Here is a 24206-nt window from a genome sequence, read left to right on the forward strand (position 1 = left end):
TGATACAAAATCTGCCGTCAATTATTATTGAATTGAGAGGCCCAATGCCAATGCTACTGCGCAGGATAACAGAGTAACTGACTGCCTACTACTACACTCCGTTTAGCATTTACCACACAACAAAGAAAGCAATGGAGATGGAGATGGAGATGGAGAAGACGAGAGGAGGAGAGAGTGAAGAATCAGAGAGAAGAAAACTGATATTACTGGAGAAAGTGAAGGAATGCCTTTCACAGAGACAGGATCAGAGACGAGAGGAATCGCCGTTAGTGTGGGCGATGGAAGTTGTGAAATGTTTAAAATCGTTAAAAATGGAAATGCCAAGCCCTGACTTAGCTGAAATCTTAGTCTCTCATCTCTGTTTCGATAACAACAACGCTTCTACCTGGAAGTTTCTACAACAGGCTCTTTCCTCTCGCCTCCTCTCTCCGCTTCACGTCCTGTCTCTCCTCTCCTCAAGGTATAATTAATTTTTAAGAATTTATGTTTATTATTAATTGATTAAATAATTATTATTACTTCTTTTTATTGTATTGATTGATTGATTGCAGAGTGATTCCGAATCGACGGTCTCAACCGGAGGCCTATAGATTGTTTCTGGAACTTTTCAGCAGATATGCGTTTTCGCTTGATACAGCTGTTGATGATGCTTGCAGAGATAAGTATGTTTTTATTTCTGTGCCAATCCTGTTTAATTAATTCAATTGAATTGAATTGAAGGTTAGGATGCAGGCAGCAATCAAACATTTTTTTTTCCAATTTTTTTTTAAATTGATAAATTAAGAAGTATTCATTGTTAAAGTAAGAAGAGGAGAGAGGTGGATTTTTGTAATATTAAATTACTTGTTGAGTATTTTCTGCCAAATTTTAATTCCTATAGTATCTGTCTGTGGAAATATTGGTGGTTAGGAGGCTGTCTGATGATTTTTACTGCCTGATTGTGCTTCTGTAATGTGTTTGTGTTTTTAGTGGCAATTTAGATTTCTTGTTGTCATTTTCTTTCTCCTGGTTTTGTGGCACTATTCAATACTCTAGCTGAGTAACTATGGACGTTTCTCAAAGAATCATGCTTTGCTTGCCTTTTCAGGATAATTAATTCTGTTGATGCTGCTCTTCAACTGTCACGGACTTATGAAGTTCGTCTTTCAGAGCTTGGACAGTTGTTGGTGTTGTTCTTTTTTACTGTTTTTGTTGGATTGATTGATAGCACTTTTGATGATATGGGATTACAGATAAAATCTTCAGATATACAAGAGGGACCATTGGGAACAGATAATTTCCAGGATATGGACATGGATTCCAGAGGGGATTATAGTGTTGAGAGAAATGAGCATCGTGAGCTTTTAAGGAAGAAAAATACTATCATGTCCATGGAAGTGCTGGCAAAGCTTATGGAAAGCAGAAAAGCTGTAGTTCTGCTCCGCCTTGTACACTTTAACATGTATGATACATTTCCATTTCTTATTTACTTTGCCACTGAATAACTATTGTTGTTTCCACAACTGAATTGTGTGTATCTTTTTTTTTTACTCCTATTCTTTTGATGCTAATGTGAACGAAGATGGTGCCAACTTTGTGTTGACATTACTTTGATAATGCATACTTTCAACCCATCTTTTCTGCTCTTTATCAATCCTTACACTTTTAGTTCTCTAATTGCTATATTCGTTTTTTTCTCATTTTATGTTCTGATTGTGAATCCCATAATGACTTGATTGGTAGTGGTACTCTTTTGTGTACCCTCAAGCTCATGTTCTTAGGATAGTGTATGGTATGCTGGGGATGGCATCTACATATGGATCAACATGTGCCTGTAATCATCCATGTCCTACTGTTCTAAAATGTAAGAGTTGTCCACCAAAACAGGAACCATTCATTTGCACATGACCGTGGAAGGAAACACTTATCACCAATGAGATCACAACCCAAATGCCATAATTAATAAATTTCTCTCATTATTTTCTGTCTTTGCATTTCTGCTTTCTTATAACTTATAAGAGCTTAAAAGATGATACGACAGAACAAAATGAGGGAGAAGGACTTACATAGCCAACTAACTAGAAACTGAAGCATAGCGAGTTACTCTTTTATAGTTCGTGTTATACAGTGGTTACTTTCTTTACTGAGGTCGCCCACTAGGCATATCTGATTATAATTGAATATGTTTCTCAAAATTAAAGAGTTCCATTGTCACTTTTCTTTAACTGTTTAACAATAAATGTTAAGTAGAGACCTTGTGATGAATTGGAGCTGAACAAGTTGGATTGCCATCTCCACAACAAGAAGTAAAAAAGAAGCCAATGGCTGTTATACTTCGTTTTTCTTTTTGGAGAAAAGAATCATGGGACCAAGAAGAAAACATTGCCTCTTTATTTTACGCATGCTATTAGAACTATGCTCACATCTATACTCTACTTAGTATAATTAAAATTTGTATAATGTCATCCCATTTCTTAAGGTTGTAAATGTCTGAACCATGTACATTCATATCAGTTGCTACACGCCACCTTTTCTACATTTGTTTCAATATTTTCCTTCACAGGCCTGAAAAGTTCCATGGCCTCCTACAGAGGCTGTGGTTTTCTGAAGCCAATAAATTGGCATCCTCAAGTATGAAGCCTGCAAGCCAGTTTTTTGAAAGATTCTCAGCCAGCATCCGTAACGTGTGTGATTTTGAATACCAGTTAAACAAGGGCCAACTTGTTCGGATGCTTACGGATATCAGACAACCAAATAAGCGGCTGTCCTATTGCAATTCTGAATCTGTACAGTCTGCTTGTTGGGCTCCCTTTGATATTTACCTAGAGCACATAATGGATGGGAAGCAACTTCTTATTACTTCAGGAGTTAGTATGCTCACAGGTAATGCTCTTGAAGTTATATGTGCATATTTCAATCTATATTTGTGCTTTTGGGTAGGTATATGTAGTGACTTTATAAAATGCATGGTTTTTCTTTTTCTTTTTTTTTCCCCCCTAAAAATCATATTTTGAGTACTTAAAAAAAACCATGTGGAAGTGGCAATGACACGTTTTCTGATTTGCATGTTATAATTGCAGAAACAATTATGTTGCTTCAGGTTTTTAATCGGGCAAGCTGGCAAGAAACCTTCCTAGCACTCTGGCTTTCTGCTCTTCGGCTTGTGCAACGAGTTGAGATCTATCTATCCTAACTTTTTTTCTTGCAGAACATATGCATCTACGTGTAGTCTGAAGCTTATTCGATTTCATGGCTCGCTGCAGGAACATGACCCTCTGGAAGGCCCTATTCCACATCTTGAGTCTCGTCTTTGTATCCTTTTGACCATTGTCCCTTTAGCAATTGCTAATATTATGGACGACGAGGCGAAGTTTTGCTCTTCTTCTCTTCAGGGAGCTGCAAAATCTGGGTTCATAGAGATTGATGGACATGAAAATCAAGTGGATGGGAAGGGCCAAACTTCAAGAAAAAATGGGCTTATTTCCTCTCTTCAGGTCCTTGGACAATTCTCCGGGCTCTTATGTCCTCCAGCATCAGTTATTGGTGCAGCTAATGCTGCAGCTGTAAAGGCAGCCAGCTTCATTTCTAATTCCAAGAGTGCAAGGGGTGATTCAGTTTGTGGCACTCACAGCGATTCTGATATAAATGCAGGTATCTTAGAAGTATTTAGTTCACATCTAGGATCATAGAAAATTCCAACTCTGAATCCATACTTTATGGATTGAAATGCACAGATACTTTTAACTGGCTGCTGCTTTACACTGTATCTTGGCAATATTTATCCTTTTCAGGTGGTAATTTGAGGCATCTCATTATCGAAGCTTGCATTGCAAGAAAATTAATAGACACGTCTGTATACTATTGGCCTGGTTATGTGTCTGCTTCAGTCATCTCATTTATAGATTTACCACCAGCTCAAAAATCTCCTTGGGTAATATTTATGGAAGGAACGCCATTCAGTAATTCTCTTGTGAATTTTCTACTAGCAACACCTGCTCCAAGGTAGAATAGAAATTTTTCCAATTAACCTCTAGTTGACATACTTGTAACTGATCTCCTTCATTGCTCTTCTGTTAAAGTTTAGCAGAGATAGAGAAGCTATATGATATTGCATTAAATGGGTCAGTGGAGGAGAGGTCAGCAGCGGCAAAAATTCTTTGCGGTGCATCCCTAAGCCGTGGATGGAACATTCAGGTTTGTAGGTGTACTATATTGATGCCAAAAATTCCCAAGTTGTTTGTTTGGTGACCATTGTAGAAAATAGTAGTTCTTAGCCAACATATTTTAGTTCTTTATTCATATGTTTCAATTCTTGAGTGTACTGTTTGCTCTGATCAATGCCTGCCAAAGGAAGATGAACATGCATTTTTAGATTTGTTGACTTGCTGTGGACTAGGGATGGGGGTGCGTTTACTAGTGTTTCTTAATTGAAGATGTTTTTTCTTATTTTTTTTTTAATGTTTGTCAGGAGCATGTGCTGCACTACGTGGTGAAGCTTCTTTCTCCTCCTAAGCCTTCTACACATACTGGACAAAGGAATCACTTAATTGATTATATGCCTATGTTAAGTGCCATCCTTTCTGGAGCTTCTTCAATTGATACTGTCCATGTGCTTTCTTTGCATGGTTTGGTAGGTGAAGTACTGTTCCTTTTTATGGTATTTACTCCTCGAGTATGCAATGACTTAAGACTCTTTCTCAAACAAAGCCATTTATTTATCCATGCTGGCTATTATAGGCTTAATATCTTGCCATCCAGCCCGCTATTTGTCTTGAATCTATTTGCTGTTTTTCAGGTGACTTTGTGTCACATTGATGTGGGCTTTTCTTAATCGTAAGAATAATGAATTATTAAAGAGCTATGTGGGCTGCATGGCTGGTCAAAGCAGGTTTTAGCAGGATCATCTCATTTGTTTTAGCCTAAGGCCAACATGAAATCAAATGCATATGCTGAAGCTGCACCAACCAGTGCCTTAACCACTATCCATGAATATGCTGTTCTTACACACCCATTGTTCTTGAACTGCTGAAATCTGTTTCGAATTTCTATCGCCGCCTCTTAGACACTCATAAAGTATTGCAAGTTGGATCTTCTTTGAGTTCTGATGGATCTTTGTTTATGTTCATGTAGATCCCTGAAGTTGCAGCTTCTTTAATGCCTCTTTGTGAGGTGTTTGGGTCACTTATGCCTACATCAAGTAACATATCAAGCAAAGGTGATGAGCCCTCCATTTACATGGTTTTTTCTTCTGCCTTTCTCTTTCTTCTGCGTCTATGGAAATTCTACAGACCCCCTATCGAGCAGTGCTTAACAGGAGGAGGAGCCATTGGAGGTGAACTCACTTTGGAGTATTTATTATTATTGCGCAATGGTCGCATTGCATCTCACAATTATTCTGCCCAGGATGAAATTAATAGCAATCAGGTTCAGCATGAATATTCATCAGATAAACCTGAATATGTTGATTTTTATCCAAAACTGCGAGCTTGGTATTGCCAGAACAAGTCCTGTATAGCCTCTCCGCTTTCTGGCATTTCCACTGGAAATCCTGTTCATGAGGTTGCTAATAAAATCTTAAACATGATTTACCGGAAAATGACTAAAAGTGGGTCCTCATCCGGGAATTCTTCAACAGTTACAAGCAATAGTTTATGTGGGTCCTCTCCAAGTACTGCCGAAGATCCTTACCAGAGGCCCATGCTTCCTGCATGGGATGTGTTGGAAGCCATCCCTTTTGTTCTTGAGGCAATTTTAACAGCTTGTGCTCATGGACGACTTTCATCTCGGGACTTGACCACAGGTTAATCACAAGTCTAGCTTTAATTGTTGCAAAGGATTTTTAGTTTGTGCTTTGGTTTTCGTTTTATTTGTTATGGTTAGGGTTCAAACTATCTCCTTGATCTCTAAAACTCCTGTCTTGTTATTAGAAGAATAACAGCTGTGCTATCAAGATTTATAAGTATAGTTGAGTCTCTCTAATGTGTTCCCCTCTGGCATGCATAGACTTGAGAACTCTTGAATCCTTGCAGGCCTAAGGGACCTCATTGACTTTCTTCCGGCAACTCTTGGAACCATTGTCACTTACTTTGCTGCAGAAATCACTCGAGGTATATGGAAACCAGTTCCAATGAATGGAACTGATTGGCCTAGTCCAGCAGCGATCCTTTCAGCTGTTGATTCTGAAATAAAAGAAATACTTGCTGCTGCAGGAGTTGATTTTCCATGTGGTTCCTCTGGTACATTTCAGCAGCAAATGCTTTGATTTATTTACACTGATTTACTATTGCATGATAAATTTTTAATGCATTTCATGTCTGCTGTTCACCAGCAATTTTTTTTTTTGTTAAGGGATATCACCTAGTTAGGATCTTTGCTGACTTGTGAGAAGGGTGTTATCCTGCCTTCAACCTTTTTGCAAGAAGTGATTATGCTCTCATGATTCAGTTATGCTCTCTGGTTAAGACTCTGCACCCTATCTACATTCAAGGCCCAAAAATTAGTACTCCACCAGGCATTCATCTCCTTCTCCATGTCTTTGTATGTAGAAATAACTTCCTAATGATTAAACAAGTCCTTCTTGCATGATCACCGTATTTACTGTAAGGTAATTAGCTATGTCAGTTAACCTTGCCTTTATGGGGACTTTACATGGTGCAGACTTTCGTTGAGTGTTTGAATGTGCTCATATTGCTTCTGTTCTGGTTTACCTTCTCTTGTTCATGGACTTCTTATAATAGGCAACTCAGCCAGTGATGCAATTGTTTGTCATATTTGGATGCACATTATAGATTAACACTGACACGTATGAAATTGTCATTTGAAGAGGAGAATGCTAGTGTTTTGCTTGCTAAATCCTGTATAATCTCTTGCAGGGCAATCACCTCCCATGCTTCCATTGCCAATGGCAGCTCTGGTCAGTTTAACCATCACTTTCAAACTCAACAAGAGCCATGAATACATACATGCCGTAGTTGGGCCTGCCCTGGAAAATTGTTCGTCAGGTTGCCCTTGGCCTAGTATTCCTATAATTGGCTCTCTGTGGGCCCAAAAGGTCCGTCGCTGGCATCACTTCATAGTTGTATCATGTGCTCGCTCTGTCTTGAAACGAAATAAAGTAGCCGTTGCCCAGCTCCTGAGGAGTTGCTTCTCATCATTCCTTGGATCACTTAACGATTCCACATCTTTGTTGACCAATCAGAGCAGCGTAAGTCGTCTATTGGGCACCACTATTGCAGTTCCTGGTGTTTCTCCTTCCCTCGCACCTGGATTCCTGTACCTTCGCTCTTGTCGGACTATAGAGGACATTCAATACGTAAATGGTGTGGTCATAGGTCTTGTAACAGAGTATGCAAGGGAATTAGCCACCAGATGGACTGGGATGGACTCCTCTCGCTTGAAGTCTAGCCAGGCATCCCTATCCCATGCAGCTGCCAAGGCAAGGGAAGTTGCCATACTGGGCGCGAGCCTGTTATGCTTGTCAGGTGGGATGAATCTGATTCAAGAGCTTTACCTGGAGACTATCCCAACATGGCTGCTCTCATCCAAAAAAGAGAAACTTGGTGAGGTCAGTGCCGTGTCCCGTATATTGGAAGGGTATGCAATGGCATACATGGTGGTTCTGTCGGGCTCAGCTTTATGGGGCATAGGGCCCACACCTCCAGCATGGGCATTGTCTAGAAGAGCGCGAGTGGTCGGCGTCCACATGGACTTCTTGGTTCGAGTGTTGGAAGGAAATATTTCACTTGGCTGCCATCCAGCCACATGGAAAGCTTATGTATCTTGTGTAGTGGGTCTAGTAGTGAGTTTTGCTCCAGCGTGGATTCAAGTCGTGAAGCTGGAAACATTGAGGAAATTGGCAAGTGGATTGAGAGGGTGGCATGAAAGTGAGCTGGCTCTCTCTCTGCTTGAAAGAGGTGGGGTTGCAGCCATGGGCTCTGTAGCTGAGCTGCTAAATGTAATTAGTTGAGTTTTGAATGCAGAAATGCAGTGTCCATCTGCTGTCATTTGAGTTCTGAATGAGATTAGTAAGGTCCATCAAATGTCGTTAGAAATTGGTGTCTTCACACCGCCGTTATAGCAAATATTTGAAGGCCGTAGCTCAGAATGTCAGAGAGACCTCCGGGGCAGGCTGATCTACGACCTTTTGGAGAGTAACCTGTTAGTAGTTGAGTGGTGGCAGCTACCTTCATGATAGTTTTTTCTTTTTCTTTAAGCAAATAGTTTTGGGGTCTAAATCTTGATCTCCTCCGTGTACGAAACCTTTTAACTATCTCTGCAAATGCTATCATGTGTTTCCTGTGTCGCGGGCCGAAGTCCCATAGAAGAAGCCAGGAGTGATACCAAATGGCGTGGGGCGATCATTTGTCCTGGTCTCGTGTTGAAGAAAGATATCGTCCGATGAAAAAAACAATATGAGCAGCTGAGGACATCAGATCTTGCTTTTGCCCATGAAAGGTCCTCCGCCGACAATAGAGAGGCCTGCTCCTTGGTAAGTAGCCACACTTTGACTTGGGATTCTTTTCTTCCTTTCAGTTTCCCGTTGGGTGGAATTGACAGTATGCATGTACCCATCTAATGTTATTCTTTTTAATTAAAATAATCTTCTTAATCTTTAAGCACATCTAATTTGAATCATTTGCATTAATAATAATAATAATAATAATAATAATTAAAAAAAAAAGACTTCTCGATGGAGTCTTCAAACCAACTGCAATTTATGAAATTGAAATGGAACTGTTTTCAATTTTCATCTCAAATTGTATAATTCTATTTATTGTGCAATTGTACTTGAACACGGGCGGGAGAAATTATGGTTAGTGCGTGATAGTGTTTTGTTGTGTTTTTAAAAGTGTTTTTTAATTGAAAATATATTAAAATAATTTTAAATTATTTATTTATTTTAAATTTTAACATATTAAAATCATTAAAAATATATCAATTTAATGTTTTTTTTAGTAAAAAGTATATTGGAATTAGAAAACAAACATTCATTCTATTTTGGTCCAGTTTAAGGTAGTGGTTGAACCGGTTTTTCATCAAATTATGATTTGTTTTCTTCAAATTAAATTATTTTTTAGTGTTTTTAGATTTGATATGTTAACGTTAAAAATAAATTTTAAAAAATAAAAAATATATTATTTTGATATATTTATAAGTAAAAAACACTTTTAAAAATAACCTCAATCGCTCTCCCATGTAATATTTCATTTTGATACATTTGTAGGAAAAAAACAAAAAAATTTAAAACAATATCAATCTTAATCAATGAGTTCATGCATTTCATTCATTCCATTTATTAGGTTGTTTCGTGCTTCGTGTGATTTCAATGGAGAGCAGGCTCAAATAAAAAATAATATAGAAAGTTAAGTGAGGTAAAAATCAAGGATAATGCTAATGGAATCATCTTATAATTATTTCACCTTGGGTGGAAAAATTAACCTATCTTATTCACACAATCCATAGACTGTAGTAGATGAGTCACCAAGGAAAAAGGCATGATCCTCATCTCTACAAACATAGGGGCCCAGGTGGGTGATGGGCAAACAAGCTTATTTTTTTGTGTGGTTATAATGCTTAACTTTATAAACCCCCAACTCCATTAAATAATATTAATAAAAAATAGGCACTCTCACATTACTCACCTACCTTTCTATCATTCTTAAAAAAAAATAATATTTTTTTTTACAATTATGAAGGCACAAAGAGTATTTAAAAATTATTTTTTTATATTTTTAGGCCATTTTAATATGATAATTTTAAAAATAATTTTTTAAAAATAAAAAATATTATTTTAATGTATTTCAAAATTAAAAACATTTTAAAAAACAATTATTATTATAAACATCCTTAATTTTTTTTTTTGTTTGGGCGGTGAAGATTATAAATTTATTTTACTAGTTTAGACTCTAAAGTTTTAAAAAGAAAAAAACAATAATTTTATTTTACAAGGGTCCGAGCCCTCCCAAGTCCCAACCTTCCTGACTCTGCACCCAGTGCTGCTGTTCATTGAATTACTCGTGAGAGACTAAAAATTGGGTAAAACTCTAAGAATCAAACCAAGTATTCAGATTCAAATTTACCATCAATTAATTATTAAAAAAGAATACGAGTAGAAATTAGTTGATGACACATAAACTGTTAAGAAATTTACTATATAAGCTGTGACTCATAATTACTCATTTAATGTAATACAGAAAAAACTTAATTCACTTCTCAAATAAGAAAAAAAATTAAAAACACTTTAATATTATCAAGTGGATAAGTTTAAAATAAAGATGCCTCTTGGCCACAAGATTAAACAACAAAAAAATAAAAATAACCGACATTATTATTATTATTATTATTATTATTATTATTATTATTAAATTATAGGGAAGGCAACATGGTAAGGAGTGGGGTTTAAATATCTGTTCGGTATTGTTAACTATATTATTTTTTAAGAGTATATTAAAATATTATTTGTTTAAATTTTTTATCGTTAAAATATTAGAATTATAAAAACAAATATTTATTTTCAGAACCTTTTATAGTATAACAGTGAATATATTTCAAGTATTTTTTATTTAAAAATATATTAAAATAATATTTATTTTATTTTTTAAAAATTTATTTTTGATACAACCCATCAAAATAATTTATATTAAAATAATTAATTTTAAATAAAAAATAAAAAAATTAAATTATTTTAAGTTTAAAAATACTTTTCAAATAATAGAAATTGAATTTAGATTTACATATCCTTCCTTCCTGTTTCCTCTCATCATCATCGCACACAATCTCCACTCTCTTTCCCTCTCCTCCCTCCCTTAAGACATTATTATTATTATTATTATTATTATTACTATTACAACTCTTCTGAAGAGAGAGACAGAGAGATCAATTTCTTTTCTCTAGGGTTTGGTGTTCCAAGCGCAGAAGCATATTAAAAACACTGAAGGAGGAGGAAGAGGAAGACAGACAGACTGCTAGCAGGCTAATTAGTTTCTGTAAATTAGGGTTTTTTCCTCCTCCTCCTCTTTTTTATTATTTATTAAAATCAATTCAAATTTTGAAAGAGAGAGAGAGAGAGAGGGAAGATGATGATGGAAGGGTCAGGGAGGAGGATATCAGCAGCGAATCCAAGGCCGTGTTCGGGGAGAAGGATATTAGCAGCCAAGAAACGGGGTCGATCTGATGGGTTCTTGAACAGTGTTAAAAAGCTTCAAAGAAGAGAGATTTCCTCAAAGTCAGATCGTTCTTTCAGTATCACCAATGCCCAGGAGAGATTTCGCAATATGCGCTTGATGGTACCCTCCTCACTCTACCACTCCTCTTCACAACCTAATTTTGTCGCTTTGTTTTTTAACCATCGAGACTCATGTGCTTCTACTGCTCTTGTTTCTGCTAAAAAGGGTTCTTGAAACCTTTGATTTCAATTCTTTTTCCAGGAAGAATACGATACTCATGACCCCAAGGGCCATTGTTCGATGGTGCTGCCCTTTTTGATGAAGAGAACTAAAGTTATTGAGATTGTGGCCGCCCGGGACATTGTCTTTGCCCTTGCACATTCTGGTGTATGTGCTGCTTTTAGTAGAGGTACTCACATTCTGTCTTCATTCTCATGTCATGTTACATAGAAATATACTTGAAATGTTTTCTTTGTGAATGTGAAAGACTATGACTGCATCATATCTTATCTGCTGTTCACTATTTGAAATGCAGAGACAAATCAGAGGATATGTTTTTTGAATGTGAGTCCTGATGAAGTCATTCGGAGTTTGTTCTACAATAAAAACAATGATTCTCTCATCACTGTTTCGGTCTATGCGTCGGATAACTTCAGCTCCTTGAAATGCAGATCAACGAGAATTGAGTGCGACTGCGCTTCCCAGACCTTTGACTTTTCTTGTCAACTTCAGTCTTACATGACTTGCGTGTGTCCTAATTGTGTGATGATGATGATGCCTTGTATTTTAAATGTTTAGGTACATTCGAAGGGGTAAGCCAGATGCAGGTTTCCCTCTTTTTGAGTCCGAGTCCTTGAAGTGGCCAGGTTTTGTGGAGTTTGATGATGTCAATGGAAAGGTGCTAACGTACTCAGCACAAGATAGGTACCGTTTACAGTCCATCTGCTACGTCAATTACATGCTCCAGCTATCCTACTTCTAATATTTTGTTATTGGTATCTGTGATCAGTATATACAAGGTTTTTGACCTAAAAAACTACACAATGCTGTACTCCATATCAGATACAGATGTGCAAGAAATCAAGATCAGGTACTTTCTCTCTCCCTCTGTGTGTGTGTGTATGCGCACATGTTTAAGATGCATCATTATCTTATTAATTATAAGATACTGTTAAAATATGATAGAGGCTTATGCCTTTTACCTTTTGTTAGTGTAGATGCATGGCAATAAATTTTACTCATCATGGCAGTCAATTTGTACGGTCATTCATTTAACTTTAACATACAATACTACGTATCTCGTTTTCTCTTCTGGAATGTGTCTGTTTGATTGGCCCTTGATTTGTTTGTTCTGCATGCTAAATGTCTTCTAACTTTGCCTATGTTTGGCTTCATCTGCATCAGTCCGGGCATCATGTTATTGATTTTAAATAGATCAAGTGGCTATGTTCCTCTTAAGATTTTGTCAATAGAAGATGGTACAATTCTCAAAGACTTCAAGCATCTTCTTCATCGAAATAAGAAGGTGGACTTCATTGAACAATTTAACGAAAAGCTTCTTGTCAAACAAGAAAATGAGAATCTCCAGATTCTTGACGTGAGTTACGTTTTTTCGTTTTCAGTATCTATCTTTCAGCTTGGCTTGTTGTCTGCTCCAGTAGTTGTATCTTCTTTATGCAGGTTCGACATACTGGTATTAGGGAAGTTAGCAGAACCGACTTCATGACACCATCAGCATTTATCTTTCTGTATGAAAACCAGTTGTTCTTAACATTCAGAAATAGAACTGTTGCTGTTTGGAATTTTCGTGGAGAGCTTGTTACTTCATTCGAGGATCATCTCTTATGGCATCCTGACTGTAACACAAATAACATTTACATAACAAGTGATCAGGATCTTATCATTTCATACTGCAAGGCTGATTCTGACGATCAATGGATGGAAGGAAATGGTAATTTTTTTTATCATCATTTTGGTTGGCAAATACTAATGCTTAAATACTCATGGTCGATACTAGATGAGGTCTAGAATCCTTTGTTCTCTTCTCATTTTTGGAGAAAAATTCTATCTTAATTCTATAGAATGCAATTATTAAACATAAAACTGAACATATTATTATACTGCAGTGTGTCTGAGTTTTTAATTGTTTGATTTTAAGCAGATGGTATACATTTTCTTTCTGTCAATTGTAGCTGTACTGCCTATTAACAGCTTGAACATTGTCAGATACTTTCAGGTTGTCCAGCAAGAATAAAACTTGTTCTCGTACACTGATGGTCCCATATGATCCAACTGAGCTTACTATAATTTTGAATCCCTTATGAATTCTGTGCTTTGGTTTGTCTAAATAAATAAGCTGCTTAGAACTGACCCAATAAATTATGCAAAACTTTATCATCCAATTTGACAAACATTTTTTGAGTCAGGTTGTTGGCTTATTGTAATCCAGTAACTTTTTTGAACTGCTGTCTTGTTTCCAACCATACAGTGTATGTTATTATTTCAGACACTTTTTTTAAGTGACTTGATACTTTTACCAGTCCATATTAACTACCCAATTTAAGTGGCATGGTCTAGAGTTAGATCTGTTATCATCTAGAGCTCTGATCTACTCTGAAGAATAAATGTTGATCCTAAAAGCATGTCTGGATGCCACAATGCTGTATCAACTTTTGATTTTTTTTGTCGAGCATGAAAACTACTAAACATTATTGGCAAGAGGAACAAATAATCAATGGAGAATTTGGAACATCTGTGTTCCTGACACTTTGTTAATGTAGATTTTTTCGTTTCTGTGGTTGGTGTCCACGAGGACAATCCCTCTGATGGTGTTTCTGCATGAATTGCTTTTGAGGAAAGACCAATAAGTTGTCGGGCCTTTGTTTGTATAAGATCTTTTGGGAGTTGCCTTAATTGTGATGCAGTGAAGAAAACTTCTTATCGGGAAATTATCAAATCTCACTGTCTGATTCTGGATGCAGCTGGTTCTATCAATATCAGCAATATCCTGACGGGAAAATGCCTAGCTAAAATAAATGCCACCAATGGCAGTCCCAAGGACGAGGAATGCAGCAGCAGCACAGGAAGCTCAAAGCAGAGCCGCTTGATGATGAGAAGTACAGTGGCAGCGGCTTTGGAAGACATAACCGCTCTTTTTTACGATGAAGAGCGCAATGAAATCTACACTGGTAATAGGCATGGTCTGGTTCATGTGTGGTCTAACTAAAGAGGAGTTTTCATTATTTTGATTTTGAAACTGCAAGAAGGGGATGTTGTGTCATGCCTGCACTACATAACTTGAGTGCGCACTGTATCATTAGATTGCATCGGCATTATTTGTATCGGTAGATATTCTTGGACTGCAGCTGTAGCTGTCTGTACATTAGTATATAGGCTTCTTGATTGGGATTCGGAGGAGGCTTAAATCTTGATGTTGTCTCCATGTATACTAGATTGTAGTTTTCTAAATTCTAGTGTCTAATTGTGTTTGGATTTTATTTTATTTTATTTTATTTAAAGAAAAACATAATTTTAAGTTGTGTTGTGTCACTCGCAATAAATCACAAAATAATATTGCGAGGTTGTATAAAACATAAATGATAATAATTCTTGGAATCCCCAAAAAATTAAATCAACATGGAAATAAAAAAGAAAACTAACCTGGGGTCTGGCTATACCTATACCTGCCAGACCTATGTGTTGAAGTGCACTTTGTTCTTTGACATCCTCTCTTGGACCGCAAGAAAGATATAATTTTGATAATTTGATTATAATATTAAATAATATAATACATGTAATTTTTTACAAATGCAAGCACATGTAAGGAGAAAATTTGTTAAAGGTGCATGAATATGTGAGTTTTTTCTCTTAATATCCTGCAGAAAAATGAAAAACTTGTATATATAAGATAAAACTTGTAATAAACTTCTCATAAAGTGTTTATTCACACGTGCACGTGTGTGTGTATATCAATGCGCGGAATCTTATGTAGGATATTTTTCAATAAAAAATAATTTAAAATAGTTTTTTTAGATATTTTATAAATAAAATATATTTTAAAATCTATATATATATATATATATATAGAAAAGACTAACGATATTCATCAACACACTCCGGTACAAACAAGTGTTGAGCATATGTTTTTCCGACAAATTGATAAGAAAATGTCTTGTCCAAACTAACTTGCATTCTCAAGCAACAAAGAAAGGGGGATGGACTGAAATTCACGGCAGCTCGAGAAGACCACCTGATCGTCACCTACGTGTTTACATAACATTTGTTGGAGCATAACGCATCAGATGTCATGATAATCTTTCATTTATACATATATCTACTCCATTTGTGGCGGTTGACCAATTTTTTTTACATAAATAAATAATGTTAACAAAAATAATCAAAATCCGAGTTATTGATTTAATTAATAATTTAAATAATAAAATATAACAATAAAAAATAAACTAATAAAAAATAAAATAAAAGAACCCGACCTATCTCTTCTAAATTATTAAACAATTCATGTCTAGAAGGCTAAACTAAAATAAAAAAAAAAACAACAAAAAAAGTGACCTCGGTTAAACCGAGTTAAATCACTAACTTCATAATTATGAACATAAAAATGAGATGATCTTGTAGAAAGGAAAGTAGGAGAAAAAAATCTGAAGGTCAATTCTTAGTAAATCAAATGAGAACGTAATAACTCAATATAAAATAAAATGAAAAGTTAAAAATTGAAGCTCAATTTTAAGCAAATAAAATATTGAAGAATGGAAACTAAGAAAAGACATAATTTCAAAAAAAGGTTGAAATACTCATCCAAGCCCAATCGGGTCAAGATCAAATATCTTTGACCCAGTCTTGATATTAGGATAATTATGTTTGAAAGGCAATTGAATAAAATCATGAAACTCAATTATCGAATAACCTAATATTTTTTTAAAAAAGAAATTTTATTAAAAAAAGCAATGAAAAGGCAAATAGTAAAAATAACATGCAAAACTCTAAAATTAGATGATAAAAAACAAAAAACATTAGCTTAAAAAAAAAAAGCAAACCTCAGTGAATTTTCTAAACCTGGTCTAATATTTAAAACTCACAACGTGTGAAATCCTATATTTAGGCTTAATTAAGAAGTTCAATTCACAACTACTTTAATTTTGAAAGATGAAATTATGAAAAAAATATCAATTTAAAAAATTTGTCAAAGCAAAAAAGATAGAAATAAAAAAATAGGTATCAAATTTGATTGAAAAAAAATCAAGGAGAATGAATATATATATAAACAAGCTAAAAATTAACCGCAATCTAAATAATAAGGATCAAATTTAAAAGATTACAAAAATAGAAGGGGTGAAATTGAAAATCATAAGTAATTTTATAGATTATTAAAAATAAAAAAGTAACACTCAAAAGGATATGAACCAAATGTAAAGGAAAAAAACTGAAGGGGCTAGCATATGATTAGAGGATGAGAGAGAAAAGAAAAAGAGGAAGAAGAAAATGGTTACCAGCAAAACCAGAGGCACATTAGAAGCATGCACTACCTCATTGTGTAGGGGGCGTAGAGACCTTTCAAACATTGTAATGAAAGACGATATTTGATAACCGAACAACCATGCATCGCTACTTGATGGGTGTGGGGGTCTTTCACTATGCACGCCCCATCATTTTTATAATAATATTTATCATGTGATCAAATACAATAATGATCCTAAGTAACCTTCACATTATCACTAAAACCAATGTAAAAAAATAAAAAAAAAAAACACTCATGTAATAGAGTTATGTTGATTTTGTGTCTAGAGTAATAAAATAATTTTACTATTTTGAAAAAATTAAAAAGACAATAACACCCTTGTTTGATTGAAGAATATTCAATTTTTTTTTTATTTCAGTGTTAAATTAGTAATTCTACTGTAAAAAAAAAAAAAAAGCTAACCTAACCTTGCACAAATTATTAAAAACAATTATATCATGTAAAAAACCACCATATCCTTATCCCTAATGCGTAATTTAAAGTTTTTTTTGAGCAAATAATTTTGTGAAATGACTATTCCAATTAATAGACATTTATAACCAGGAGTATATCGAAACATCCTTCTCTTTGGGTGTTTTAATTTGTTAATGTACGAGCTCACAAATTCATAAACCATGGCATTTATTTAGAATTTATTTTGCTGCTAAAAATCCATCTTTATGAATGCTTTTAAAAGTAGAAGTGGTTCAGGTAACGCGGTACCATCCGCGTTCCCAAGAAAATCAAGAACAACATGCTTTGTTGTTTCTGATTTTTTGAGAAAACAAAAAGTCTAGCCATTTTTTAACTGGTGCTGCATGGGTATAATAGTGGATACCCACGATGTCCATAAATTAGGGAATTAATTAACTTTTTTTTTTTTTGTTTTTTTTAAAAGAAGAAGAAGACAGGGCTGGATGATCATGCCTTGCATGATTATTATGAGTAGTAGCAGTAGCTGTTAATTAGCTAGAAGAAGAAGAAGAAGAAAGCTGCCTAATCTAATGAGTGGATTGCATTTGGGTTTGGCAGCAGGCAGAGAGACAGGCAGAAGGTGGCTTCTCAAGGAAGAGAGCAAAATGGATGGAGGCAGTCCGCAGCTGGCATGGATGTCGGGAGAAGCTGATTCTTCACCCTAAATATATCTTCAACTCTTGCGCTTCTTTCGCCAACTCCCTCTCCCTCTCCCTCTCCCTTTCTCTCTCTATATCATCCAACAGGTCATCTTTCTCTTTTCAGTACTTTTTAACTTAATCAAGAATGAAGGGATACTTGTTCGCGTCCTCATTTCATTGCCTTGCCTAGACATTGTACATTTATTTATCTATTTATTTTATCTTAGTATTAGTTAGGAGGCCAAACTGATTACAAAGAGAAAAGAGAGAGAGAGAGAGAGAGAGAGATCAAATCTACGTTGGAGCAGAATGTTGGTAGATAAAAGGAGGAAGAAGGGAAGGGTTGGGATGGAGGGATTGGAAGGGCTGATACAGAGGTTGCTGGAAGGAAGGAATAATAGAGGGAAACGCATCCAGCTGACTGAACCTGAAATCCACCAACTCTGTGTCACCGCCAAGCAAGTCTTTCTTGCTCAACCTGTTCTTCTTGCATTAGAAGCTCCCATCAACATCTGTGGTACATCTTTCTCTTCCTTCCTTCCTCCACCCCCTTTCCCATCTTGTTCTTCTGCCTGTTCAATCGGAATTCCACAATCAATGGCCTTTTTTCTTTTTTATGCAATCTATATATCAATTTGCTTGCCTTTTTGTTTGATCTTGTTCCATCTTTATGTTGCCCATTGACTATAATAAGCATTCTATCTTCGTCTGCAATTCTCATCTTCCATTTACAATGTTAGATAGATGTTAGAGTTATCTCATAGAACTGATTAATAAGGCAACATTTTGCGAATTGACCCCCGCAAAAATGACACCCTTTTGGACTCGCATATCTCTGCAGAAGAATTACATGCCGATCCTGTTTAACACTTGATACATATTGCTGTTAGTATTCTGGTTGTTTGCAGGTGATATACACGGGCAATATCCAGATCTCTTGCGATTGTTTGAGTATGGCGGGTTTCCACCAGATTCCAATTATCTATTCCTTGGAGACTACGTAGATAGAGGAAAACAAAGTATAGAGACAATATGCCTTCTCCTTGCTTACAAGATCAAGTTCCCTGACAATTTTTTCCTTCTTCGAGGGAACCATGAATGTGCTTCTATCAACAGAATATATGGATTCTATGATGAGTGCAAGCGTCGTTTCAGTGTCCGTCTATGGAAAACTTTCACGGACTGCTTCAATTGTTTACCGGTGGCTGCAGTGGTCGATGACAAAATCCTATGCATGCATGGTGGACTCTCACCGGAAATGGATAGCTTGGATCAGATCAGAGCTATAGAGAGGCCAGCAGACGTGCCAGACCAGGGCCTCTTGTGTGACCTCCTTTGGTCTGATCCTGATAGAGACACCAAGGGTTGGGGTGATAATGATAGGGGTGTCTCCTATACCTTCGGAGCCGATAGGGTCACCGAGTTCTTAAAGAAACATGATCTCGATCTCGTATGCCGAGCTCACCAGGTATTCCTTGATTGCTCTCCCCCTTTCTTCAGATCAAGTCCATTACCTTCCAATTCCTGCCCTAATACTTGTACTAGGAATAATAATGTGATAAATAACCCAAGGTGTTCTTCGATGGGAAATGATTGACAGGTAGTCGAGGATGGCTATGAATTCTTCGCAGACAGACAGCTGGTCACCATATTCTCAGCACCGAACTACTGTGGAGAGTTCAACAATGCAGGTGCCCTTATGTGTGTTGATGCTAGTTTGCTCTGCTCATTTCAGATTCTCAAGCCATGGAGGGGGAGAGAAGGGCATCCTGAATAGTTCCCAAGTGAAGGGAGAAAAACGTTGGATGCCCAGCAAAGGAAAGACATCTACCATCCACTACAAACAATATTCTATCTAGTACTCTGCTGCTTCTTCTCATGTACAAAAAAAAAAAAGAGGGAGATGCTTGCCCACATTTTGCATTGCAATACTAGCTGCAATAAAAACAAAACATGAAAGCGTATGCATGCAGCAACAAGTGTAACTAAATCTAGCAAACTTCACTCCTCAGGAAACCTCTAGTCTAGTTACTGCTGTATTCACAACCAACCAAATACTTTCTTGTAAGGCATTATAAGCTTCTCTGAAAACCTTAATCCATGCAAAACAATGCTATGTGAACACACTAAATTAGCTTCTAAAAGTAATGTTCAGTGACAAGTTTTATTTCACTGCAACAGATAAATTTACTCAAACCTTTCCTTTGCCAAGTTCTTGGAAGACATAGTGATCAGAACTTAGTAATGCATTTACATACAGTCAAGATATGACAGAGGCAACACAAAGTTGAGTGCATGAGCGATTTAAATGTCCATCACACTTCATTTTACTAACGAAAGTCAACAATACAGAAGACCTTACAACACCTGGACCCATTCCTTCAACAATGAACATTTAATTATCACGTAAAACATGGAGAGAGGCATGAACAGTGAACAACTGAATCGCCATTCACAAATACATGCGATATTTTACACTTGATCAGCAGTTATCCAGAGATTAATTTCATTCTTAAAAAAACAATAGATGAAATCTTGCAAATTTGGCGCGCAAAGATTAATTGTACGCATAAATTGCAAAAAAAAAAAAAATATATATATATATATCATATAAGTTGTGACAAAGTTCAAAAGTTACATCACCAAGACGATGAACCGAACATCTTTTACATAAAGGTATCTAATCCTAGAAAATGCATGATGGAAGCAGAAAGTAAAATCCCCAAAACCTTGTAGCTTCAGAACTGCGACTTGTCAAGGCTGTCGAAATAGGGATGATCCATAGCTGCTTTGGCCGAGATTCTTTCAGCTGGATCGTACTTGAGCATCTTCTGCATTATCCAACACAACATGATATTAGTATCCCAATATAGAGGTGATATTGGCAAACGAAGAAGAGCCAAAGTGATGGATCAGTAGCCAGCTTGGAAACCGTAGTTGCAGGACTAAACCTATTGGTAAAGAAATTTATTAGAGTATCTTAGAAACGTAGAATTTGCATATTCCTACTCACATCACTTGTAAAATTTGATTTCATGTTCCCATCCACATTATTGTCATAATCCGGCTCTACTTGTTACTTTTGAGCAAAAAAGTGATTAAAGAACATACATAAATTCTGACAATATTCCAAAACAGTACGATCTGCGTTGTCATTTGTCAGTGTGAGCATATCAGTAATATGACAAAATCAACCATTTGTGAAAAAATATTTAAATCAGCGTAATCCTCATCAGCCTATAGTATTTCTTGGCCAAATTTCAGTCGTGTCACCTATATTGTAAACTATATACTTTGATAATCATCAAACATCAAGCTGACTTGATTCATACCCTATATTCTAAAAATTAGTTCAAGATAACACGAGAATGTATATACATGAGCAACAATATTATATACATTCTCATTCCAACCGATGTGGGACAAACATATACATTATATACCTTGGCTTGAAAAGGATAAGAACTTCTTTGCTGGATTGCCAAGGATGTATATAATGTTGGTACTAATGTATACGTTATATACACTATTACATTACATGTTAATGTGTATGTTTATTCCACATCAGTTAGAATGAGAACACTCCCCTTAGACTAGACTATAAATAGGATACCCCTCTTGTAAACAAATCATACCATTCAATACAATTCTCCTTGTATTGTCTCACTCCCTCTCTTAAATTCAACTTGGTATCAGAACTACTATTCTAAGAGTTGAGCATGCTCTGTGATCCATTATTAATAGACCTTTCACATCAGAAATACTTCTTATATAGTCTTGGTATATCAAGAGTCAATTATGAGAATGTATATTTATATATTAGCAACAATATTATATACATTCTAATATGGGACATACATATATGTCTGTCCCACATTGGTTAAAATGAGAAACCTTGCCTTTAGGCTAGACTTTAAATAAGATACCGTTGTAAACAAATAAGGTTGGTTTCTCATTCTAACCGATATGGGACAAACTTACTCTTGGGCTGGAGAAGTACATCTATGGGAGAGCAACAACAATTCCAGCGCAGAAGCTTATGGCAAGTGCCACATTCACATTCAATTCAAGCCAACATGACAATCCAGCTATTGAGGTGCACTTTGCCACCCATAAAACAAGAAGCCAACAATTGGAAAAAAGCATGCACTTATAGCAGCAGCAGCAGTAGTTACCGATAAGAGGTCCACCCCTTGAGGTCCAAGAGATGGAACAGCTCGTGCAAGGTTTTGAGGCTCCCATTTGGGATAGACATGCCAATCTCTAAGAGAAGTAACTCCTGGCCACTGCTCTTCAGTTGGTGTTCCTAACAACCTTAGAATTAATCGGTAGAAATTAGCTTACGTAATTTATAAAAGTAAATGTATGGTAAAGTGCAAAAGCCACTCTTTTCATAGCTATTAAACCCGGACTGGCGGGTCGACCCGGGAGCTGGACCGGTCCGGGTTTGTCAAAAAACCAGCCGGTGCAACGATCCGGCCAAACCCGGTCGACCCAGCAGGTCAACCCGTGACCTGGGCAAGACCCAAGTTTTTTTTTCCCCTTCAAATGTAGGATTTAAAACTAATTAGTATATATACTCTATGTTCTAAAAAAAAAAGTTATGTTTTTTCAATGTGGTATAAAAAACCTTTTGGTTTAAATACTTCAACTTAAAAGGATAACATAGTATCTTTTTAATGTGGGATTTGAAATCCATTAATATATATACTCTATGTTTACAAGAAAAAAACCATGTTTTTTCAATGTAGGATTTGAAACCCATTAGTATATATACTCTATGTTCCTAAGAAAAAAACTATGTTTTTTCAATGTGAAATTTGAAATCCATTAAGATATATATTCTATGTTCCCATGAAAAAAATTGTGTTTTTTAAATGTGGGATAAAAAAAATTTTTGTTTAAATATTTCAACTTAAAAACTTAACATAATATCTTTTTAATGTGGGATAAAAAAACATTTTAAAATATTTTTTAAAACTTTATTATTTATAATATGGATAGTCTATGTTTACATGAATTTTTTTTTTAATTTTTTTATATAAAATATTAAAATTTTTTTTTTTTTTAATTTTTTTTTGTTGATTCGAGTTAACTCATAAAACTCGGGATCCAACCTCTTGATTGGATCAAACCTCATACTGGATTTAATAACTATGATTCTTTTATCTATAAAGCGCAAAATTAAATTAAATTAGATGAATAAGAGTGAAGCATGCCTGAAAATATGAAGCAACTGTTGAAGCTCGGAGTCTCCAGGAAACAGAGCTTGCCTTCTCGACATTTCAGCTGCAATGAATACAATAAGAAACGAGACTTTCATCGAGCACCAACAAATCAAAATCAAATTGATCACATTAAATTATATTACCAAAGATGCAACCGACAGACCACATATCGATAGCGATGGAATAATGAGTGGAACCAAGCAACACCTCAGGAGCCCTATACCAAAGAGTGACAATCTCATGGGTATAACTCTTAAGAGGCACAGTAAAGGCACGACCCAATCCCAAATCAGCAATCTTAAGAATACCTCTCTCCTGATCAAGAAGAAGGTTCTGAGGCTTGAGATCGCGGTGAAGCACACCGTGGCTGTGACAGTGAGCAACTCCCTTGCAGAGCTGGAAGAGGAAGCTCTGGATGAGGGAAGGGGAGAGAGGTCTAGGGTTGGGACCTTTGCGGTGAGAATCGATGAATTTCTTGAGATCCGCATCGAGAAACTCGAAAACCAAGTAGAGATTGGATTTGGAGTCGTCGTCGGAGTTGTTGGCGTCAAGGTGTTCGACTGAGAGGAGGCGGACGACGTAGAGAGATTGAGAGAGCATCTGAAGAAGAGAAACTTCGCGGAGAGCGGTAGGGGGAACGCCTTCCTCATCCATTTGGAGCCGAGTTTTTTTGAGAGCAACGAGCTGACCTGTTAGTTTGTCTTTGGCTTTATAGACTTTGCCGTAGGTGCCTTCCCCGACCTTCTCCAGTTTCTCATACTTTTCCATCTTTCGTAATCTGGATTGTGTTGGATTGGTGATGGTGATGGCGAGGGGGGAGGGAGGAGGAACCCTATGTTATTTTATATATATATACAATTGGACAGGAGGAGGAGGAGGAGGAGGACATCCTCGCTGGAGTAATAAAGGTTATTTCCCTCGGTTTGTAGGGAGAAGCGTGGCTGCTTTATTTTGAAATTCAAAAAAGGAAGGGAAGGAGGGAGGGAGGGTTGCGTCGGGTCCAATCCAACGGATAGGGTAGGAGCGTGCGGGCGTCTATCCCCTCCGGTTGAGTAACGTTGAGGTCAAAATATTTTATTTTATTTTGATTTTCCAACAACTTTATTTATATATTCATCACCATGGTTGGCTAGGGATCCACGAATAAAATAAAATAAATGCAAGACCCCTTAACTAATTGATTATGGAGTTCCAAGTCGGGACC

General features: G+C 36.2%; 4 protein-coding genes across 8 annotated transcripts; 3 read left to right on the plus strand and 1 right to left on the minus strand.

The window, feature by feature from the left end:
* Positions 1-21: 21 nt before the first annotated feature.
* On the plus strand, positions 22-8594 carry LOC7472501 (mediator of RNA polymerase II transcription subunit 33A). Of its 4 annotated transcripts, none has more exons than XR_002978462.2 (13): positions 22-460; positions 552-662; positions 1088-1441; positions 2543-2862; positions 3060-3151; positions 3243-3630; positions 3771-3981; positions 4059-4173; positions 4448-4609; positions 5110-5779; positions 6009-6215; positions 6328-6435; positions 6852-6973. XR_002978462.2 is itself a non-coding variant. In XM_024587887.2 (13 exons), the coding sequence occupies exons 1-13, from the start codon at positions 132-134 to the stop codon at positions 7943-7945; spliced, it is 3957 nt and encodes a 1318-aa protein (XP_024443655.1). In that variant the 5' UTR covers positions 22-131; the 3' UTR covers positions 7946-8594. The 4 variants fall into 4 exon arrangements, 3 of the variants coding, with proteins under 3 accessions (XP_024443655.1, XP_024443654.1, XP_024443656.1); XM_024587887.2 differs by lacking the exon at positions 6328-6435 and having other exon boundaries at positions 1088-1136; positions 1233-1441; positions 6852-8594; XM_024587886.2 differs by lacking the exon at positions 6328-6435 and having other exon boundaries at positions 6852-8594.
* Positions 8595-10735: 2141 nt separating this feature from the next.
* On the plus strand, positions 10736-14679 carry LOC7482622 (uncharacterized). 2 transcript variants are annotated; one of them, XM_052448009.1, is made up of 8 exons: positions 10736-11264; positions 11406-11553; positions 11680-11830; positions 11943-12068; positions 12154-12234; positions 12549-12741; positions 12825-13095; positions 14126-14679. In XM_052448009.1, exons 1-8 carry the CDS (start codon positions 11055-11057, stop codon positions 14368-14370), a joined length of 1425 nt encoding a protein of 474 aa, XP_052303969.1. In that variant the 5' UTR covers positions 10736-11054; the 3' UTR covers positions 14371-14679. The 2 variants fall into 2 exon arrangements, with proteins under 2 accessions (XP_052303969.1, XP_052303970.1); XM_052448010.1 differs by having other exon boundaries at positions 11116-11264; positions 11370-11553.
* A 2843-nt stretch (positions 14680-17522) lies between these two features.
* On the plus strand, positions 17523-19985 carry LOC7482623 (uncharacterized). Its single transcript, XM_002323071.4, has 3 exons — positions 17523-18291; positions 18683-19242; positions 19375-19985. The coding sequence occupies exons 1-3, from the start codon at positions 18084-18086 to the stop codon at positions 19549-19551; spliced, it is 945 nt and encodes a 314-aa protein (XP_002323107.2). The 5' UTR covers positions 17523-18083; the 3' UTR covers positions 19552-19985.
* Positions 19986-20154: 169 nt separating this feature from the next.
* On the minus strand, positions 20155-24025 carry LOC7482624 (cyclin-dependent kinase B1-2). The gene is made up of 4 exons (XM_006373999.3): positions 23146-24025; positions 22994-23063; positions 21950-22088; positions 20155-20605 (listed from the first exon to the last, which is right to left on the minus strand). The coding sequence occupies exons 1-4, from the start codon at positions 23768-23770 to the stop codon at positions 20513-20515; spliced, it is 927 nt and encodes a 308-aa protein (XP_006374061.1). The 5' UTR covers positions 23771-24025; the 3' UTR covers positions 20155-20512.
* Between the last annotated feature and the right edge of the window lie 181 nt (positions 24026-24206).

Source organism: Populus trichocarpa, chromosome 16, assembly GCF_000002775.5.
Source record: "Populus trichocarpa isolate Nisqually-1 chromosome 16, P.trichocarpa_v4.1, whole genome shotgun sequence".
NCBI classification, from domain to species: Eukaryota; Viridiplantae; Streptophyta; class Magnoliopsida; order Malpighiales; family Salicaceae; genus Populus; species Populus trichocarpa.